General features: G+C 35.7%; 1 protein-coding gene across 1 annotated transcript; it reads right to left on the minus strand.

Annotated features, from left to right (window-relative positions):
• LOC109334024 lies at positions 321–3,326 on the minus strand. Its single transcript, XM_019569596.1, has 6 exons — positions 3,141–3,326; positions 2,345–3,014; positions 1,854–2,273; positions 1,179–1,768; positions 852–1,076; positions 321–758 (listed from the first exon to the last, which is right to left on the minus strand). The coding sequence occupies exons 1-6, from the start codon at positions 3,324–3,326 to the stop codon at positions 321–323; spliced, it is 2,529 nt and encodes an 842-aa protein (XP_019425141.1).

Below are 6,789 nucleotides of genomic sequence, written 5' to 3' on the forward strand. Positions count from 1 at the left end.
TTATATTATCAAACTAAATCAAATAAGAGAGTAATATAGATTCTTATAATATATTTTTTTTAAAGCAAAGGTGTGAATACACCCAATATATTGAAAGAGAGAGTGATTTACATGTTCCTAAAACGATAATTGGGCATTCCCAATCTGTTCCTAGTATAATCACTAAAGATAAAACTAGGAATTACATTCCAAACTGAGTAAGTTCTTGAAACAATGCCAAACGAAGCTAATTTATCCGCACAATTGTTACCTTCCCTAAAGATATGTGTGATTTTGTAATTCATTGTATGGAGTTTCTCCTTGCACTTTATCCAATCATTCTAAAGACTCCAAGGAGGATTAGATTTACCACTAAAGATATCCAAAAGCATGCTTGAATCAACCTCAATCCAAAGTTGCTTCCATCCTCTATTATAAGCAATTTGCACAGCATGCAAAGCTGCATGAAACTCAACGAAGATAGCATTCTGAATGGTTAGATACTTAGAGAAAGCTGTGATATACACTCCGTTATGATCTCGGAAAATTCCCCCTCCCCCTGAATGCCCTGGAGAATCATGAGCCGCTCCATCCGTGTTTACTTTGATCCAACCCCTTTCACGAGGGAGCCAAGTTACTTCCGTGATCCTAGGAGCAAGATTAAACTTGTCATTTATGTTAAAGCTTCTAAGGATCAAGAGATCCTCAACATTAGGAGAGGCAGAGGCAGAGGAGGAATTTCCTACTAATGAAGTATCCCTCTTAATCCTTCTGATTGCCTGAGAGACAGTGATTATAATTCCCTCAAACCTTTTCTGGTTTCTGCAAAATCAGATTGTGCTTAAGGTGTTTATTGCACAGGCTATGAGAACCTCTTTAACCTGCTTATTGAGCATCTTAGCACAGTCATCCAAAATGTTTTTGAGAGAAGAGTTGTTCAGGTTGATTGAGAAAACATGATTGATCCAATCCCAAAGACTAGATGCAAATGTGCAATGCAGGAAAAGGTGATCCTCCTTCTCACTATGAGAGTTGCACAAATTGCAAATGGATACTATTGCACAGCCTCTTTTCCTGAGATTATCATCCGTAGGCATCTTATTGTTCATAATTCTCCAAGTGATGAAGGACTTAGATGGAGCAGTACTAGCAGACCAGATCAACTTGCATCATTTTAACTGATTTGTGTAATTCATTACCTCATTATAAGCACCTTTGAGGGAGAGGGTGCCATCTAGAGTCTTTTTCCACACTAGTCTGTCCAAGTTCCCAGCTATTGTAGTTTTTGCAATCTTTTCAATAATGTTAGGGAAAAACCTGTTCATAAATGAAGGAATTGTCCAGCTATTTCCCTGCCTGAAGCAAGCTACAGAGGATAAGAGAGAGGAATGTAACTCCTGAGGGATGTTCATTAGCTCAACCAGTGGCTCACCAAGCCAATTGTCCTTCCAGAAGTTGATTTGATGACCAGCTCCTATTAACCAGATTGAGTTTGAGTTGCAGGCATGCCAGTTCTCTTTGATTCTAGACCAGATTGAAGACCTGAAATGCCTTGTAGCCGGGGAATGTTGATACCCAAATCTGTCTCTGAAAAGCAGGGCCCATTCCTGGCTAGATGTCCTCATTTCCCAGGCAAGTTTTAACAGAGAAGCTTTGTTCATCAATTTTACTGATCTGAGACCCAATCCTCCATCCAAAATAGGAGAACACACTTTGGACCAAGCCACTGTGACTATCTTTCTTTTTTTTATGTCCCCTGCCCATATGAAATTCCTTATCCCTTTGTCCACTAAAGTTAGCAGGGAAATTGGCCATTTATAGATGTGGAAACTATAGACCATCATGCTTTGAATTATGGATTTAACAATCTCCACCGTGCCCATAATAGATAGAGAGGACCCTTTCCAAGATGACATTTTTTTTCAGAATTCTATCAGCAATAGGTTGGAGGTGGATCCTTTTTGGTCTTCCTTTGAACAAGGGGACCCCTAGGTAGTTGAAAGGTATGCTACCAGCATGAAAGCCCAACCATGAGGCAATTAAATCTTTCTTTCTAGCAGAGAAATTTCCAGCATAAAACTTGCATTTGGCAATGTTAATTTCCTGACCAGAAGCTTGAGCATAGACCATAACCAGTTTCTTTAAACTCATCAATTCCATCTTCACCCCTTTGCAGAATATGAGAATATCATCTGCATATAAAACATGGCTGGTGGTATGGATGGACTTAGGCCCTGAGATTGTGCTAAGCCTATTATCCAACCTAAGCTTGGATATGCCCCTGCTGAGCACATCTTCAGCAATACAAAAAAAAGAGGAGAAAGGGGATCACCCTGTCTAACCCCTCTAGTACACTTGAATAAACCAGCACTATGACCATTGATCAATATAGAAAGCCTAGCAGAGTGAAGAATGGCTTTAATCCAATTGCAGAATTTGTGGTTAAAACCAAAAGCCTTTAGGGTGTCAAGGAGAAAGGTCCAGTCCATTGTGTCAAAGGCTTTCTTTATGTCAAGTTTTATTGCCAAATTTCCTCCAAAAGCTTTATGCTCCAACAAATTGATGGCCTCTGAAGCAATGCAGATACAATCCTGGATTTTCCTTTCCTTTATGAACCCTCTCTGCTGAGGAGAAATGATTTTAGTGGCAATGGATGCCAAACGGTCAGCTAGCACCTTTGTGATTATCTTGAACTGAAAGTTGGCAAGAGTAATAGGCCTGAAATCCTCCAATTTATCAGCTCCTTCAGTTTTTGGAATCAAGACTACAGAGTTGGAATTCAGATTTGTGAGGATCCAACCATGAGTAAAGAATTGGTTCACTGAACTACAGACCTCATGATGCACTATATCCCAGAAGTGTTGGTAGAAACACCCACTAAAGCCATCTGGACCAGGGGCTCCATCACCATTCATTGCAAACACAGCAGATTTAATTTCATCATTGGAAGGCATCTTAGTTACCATTTCATTATCATCATCTGTGACTAGACTTGGCACCACATCATGGATTAGATTATTAGGAGATGTGTCATTCTAAGATCCAAACAAATCAGAGTAGAAGCTTATAGCATGGTTTGAAATATCCAACTGGTCAGTTAAGATTGTTTCACCAACTCTAAGCATGGACATAGGCTTAGTTGTATGTCTAATTTTAGAAACCTTGTGAAAGAAGCTAGTGTTCCTATCTCCATACAAATGCCAATTCAGCCTTGCTTTCTCCTTCCATAATATCTCTTCAGCAATAAGAGCTTTAGCTAACTCAGATTGAGCAATGTCCTTTTGCTCTAGCAAGGAGTCCTCAGCACCCAAGTCACTGATGCACTTTTGAATATTCTCCACATTCATCTTAGCTATGCTCACCCTATGATGAATGTTTCCAAAAACATTAATATTCCAATGTCTAAGCTCTTTTTTTGAGAATTTTAAGCTTTTGAGCAAGAATGAACATTGGACAACCAATCACTTCAGTGTTCCAAATGTCATTAACAAGTCTTCTACAGTCCAACTGCTCCAACCACATTTTGTGAAATCTAAAAGAAGAGGGTCTAGAAGATGTTGAAGAAATAGATTGGAATAACAAAGGGTGATGATCAGAGGCCACTATAGGAAGAATGCAGCAAGAAACCTGGCTCTAGTTGTTGATCCAACTCTCATTGCAGAGAGCTCTATCCAGCTTTTTCTCAGTTAAAGCAGTTCCTCCTCTGCGGTTGGACCAAGTGAACTGAGCTCCAATGGTCTAAAGTTGAAAAAGATCAGCATTATCAATAAAATCTTGGAACTCTTTGCAAGAAACTCTGGCAGGCAGAGTGCTGCCTCTGCATTCATGAGCACCAGTTACAACATTAAAATCTCCTATGCAACACCAAGAGCAAGGGTGAGCTAGAATATTAGCCTTAATCTCAGACCAGAGGTTTCTCCTACATAAGTAACTAGTAGAGGCATAAACTGCTCAAACCATAAGAGATTTATTATCAAAGTTTATGGCTATTGATATATACTGATCAGAATTTACCAGGACAGAAGGGCATAGCCCAATTTTACATAAACCCCAAATTAAAGGAATGAGATTCCCTCTATTATTCACAACAAAAATCTGCAGATTCATATTAGACCAAAAGCTGCTATTTATTACCTCCACTAGAATCTTAGGCTCAGCCAAAAAAACTATATCTGGATTATGGGTAATGCACATGTTCTTTAGGGACAATTTTGATTTAAGGTTCCCCAAACCCCTGTAGTTCCAGTAGAGGACTCTCATTTAGAAGTGCTTAGATATCCACCATTTCTAGTCTGGTATACCTTAGCTGACTGCTCTATCTTTTTCATCTTTTTCTTCTGAGATCTGCTGAGAACCTTGGAAAATTCTTCCTCCCCTTCCTCATTACTTTCCTCATCCGCCCACAGCTTGCCCACTATGCGACTATCATTGGCTGCAACATTATGTAAATCCTCTGTCTTTTGCACTATAATGTTTCCACTCTGAGAATCAGATTCCACTCCTTCAACTGAATTTTCCACTCTTGTTATATCCAATTCATTATCAGTTTGACTATCTAAGTTCTCCCTGGATTTTGGTGAGATTACCAGTCTCTCCATATCTTTATAATTATCCTCCACCTCTTTCTCAATTTCCAAATTAATGGTCAAATCATTGATTTCATTCCCCTTTGGAGCTACCACCTCTACCTTTGTCTTTTTGTTCCTATTCTTTATAGCCCCCTCTGAATCCTGATTTTTATCATTTCTGCGACAATGAGCAACCATGTGGCCTATGGTTTGACATCCTTGACAGAAGTTTGGCAAGTTTTCATATTCGATGGATACAAAGAAAGCAAATCCTTCCCTTTTAACAAGGATTTGTTCAGGCAGGTTTGTCTTTAAGTTGAGTTCCACCAATACTCTGGCAAAATGCCCAAATGATATTGTGTGTGTTGCTTCATCCAACGAGATTGGAGTCCCTATACCCCCTGCAATAGAGAAAAGAATTCTCGGGCTCCAATACTCTTGAGGAAGATTGTGTATCTTTATCCAGCATTGGGTATGTGACAATTTTTGCAGGTTTGGGTTAAAATCAGGTGACCAAAGAAAGAGTCTGAGGAATCCAGGTTTCAAGCTCCAAGATCCCTTGAGGAGAATGCGAAATCATAAAAGCCCTTACCGAGGGAAATCATAGTCCACTTACTAATGTTGCTCCACAAAGCTTGGAGCTTGTTTTTCAGATCTGTGAACTTCATAGGTGAGTCGCCTTTAGACAAGATGAGCCGTCCATGAAGATGGTTTTTGCACCTTTGTAGCCCTGATTGGTATTCCTCTTCAGGGATTTTAATGGCAATGGTGTCCCCCTTTATGCAAGGTTGAGGAAGTTGTGAAGAAGTTATGTCACATGAAGATTTTAAAGCTTGAGCAAAAGACATCTTCTTTGGTGATGTTGGAGCATTTTTGTGAACCACAGGATCCACCTGATTCCCACTATTCATGTCACCCAGGAAGCTCCACGGGATGAAGTTAGTTGTCATGATGTAGAAGATGATGATTCCCAGAAGTTTGGAGACTAACCTAGTTTCCCAGAAGTTTGGAGACACACATTCACAAAGCAACCAATCGAATCTCATCAAAGAATTTAAGTAACCCTAATAGTGAATATATTATCTTCCATTTAAAATGTGATTTTTGTCTTATTTATTCTTTCATTAAATATTATATATGTTCTTTTATAAAAATATTATTGATGTGTCAACCTATTATAAATAATCAAATAATACTGTATTATTTATTATTTTATATTTAATTATTATTGACATTTCTTTCAATAAAGTAATACAAATTAATAATAGATAATGCACTGTCTATGTATAAATTTTTACACTAACATATATTATATTCATAATGAAAATGAATTAATTTTCAATAGTGATATAAGTATAATGTATAATTATCTTACATATATAATTTAGTCAATAAACCATTAATTGAACTAATTAATGTGTGTTTAACCACCTATATGAAAATACATTCCATCCAATTCAATTTCTATTATATTATCAAACTAAATCAAACAAGAGAGTAATATAGATTCTTATAATAGTGAATATATTATCTTCCATTTAAAATGTGATTTTTGTCGTATTTATTCTTTCATTAAATATTATATATGCTCTTTTATTAAAATATTATTGATGTGTCAACCTATTATAAATAATCAAATAATATTGTATTATTTATTATTTTATATTTAATTATTATTGACATTTCTTTCAATAAATTAATACAAATTAATAGTAGATAATGCACTGTCTATGATATAAATTTTAACACTAATATGTATTATATTCATAATGAAAATGAATTAATTTTCACTAGTGATATAACTATAATGTATAATTATCTCACATATATAACTTAGTCAATAAACCATTAATTGAACTAATTAATGTGTGTTTGACCACCTCTATGAAAATACATGACATCCAATTCAATTTTTATTATATTATCAAACTAAATCAAATAAGAGAGTAATATAGATTCTTATAATAGTGAATATAATTGTGGATATATTATCTTCCATTTAAAATGTGATTTTTGTCCTATTTATTCTTTCATTAAATATTATATATGTTCTTTTATTAAAATATTATTGATGTGTCAACCTATTATAAATAATCAAATAATATAGTATTATTAATTATTATATATTTAATTATTATTGATATTTCTTTCAATAGAGTAATACAAATTAATAGTAGATAATGCAGTGTCTATGTATAAATTTTAAAACTAATATATATTATATTCATAATGAAAATGAATT

This window comes from Lupinus angustifolius, chromosome LG19, assembly GCF_001865875.1.
Source record: "Lupinus angustifolius cultivar Tanjil chromosome LG19, LupAngTanjil_v1.0, whole genome shotgun sequence".
NCBI classification, from domain to species: domain Eukaryota; kingdom Viridiplantae; phylum Streptophyta; class Magnoliopsida; order Fabales; family Fabaceae; genus Lupinus; species Lupinus angustifolius.

What these genes read in the sequence shown, in the direction of transcription:
- LOC109334024 (XM_019569596.1), bottom strand. Translation starts at nt 3,326, where the DNA reads ATGAATGTGGAGAATATTCAAAAGTGCATCAGTGACTTGGGTGCTGAG. An exon ending in TCAAAGGTGCTTATAATGAG is followed by an intron (nt 1,077 to 1,178) that starts GTAATGAATTAC and finishes ATGAACAATAAG; the next exon opens with ATGCCTACGGATGATAATCT. An exon ending in TCAATAAGCAGGTTAAAGAG is followed by an intron (nt 759 to 851) that starts GTTCTCATAGCC and finishes ACTGTCTCTCAG; the next exon opens with GCAATCAGAAGGATTAAGAG.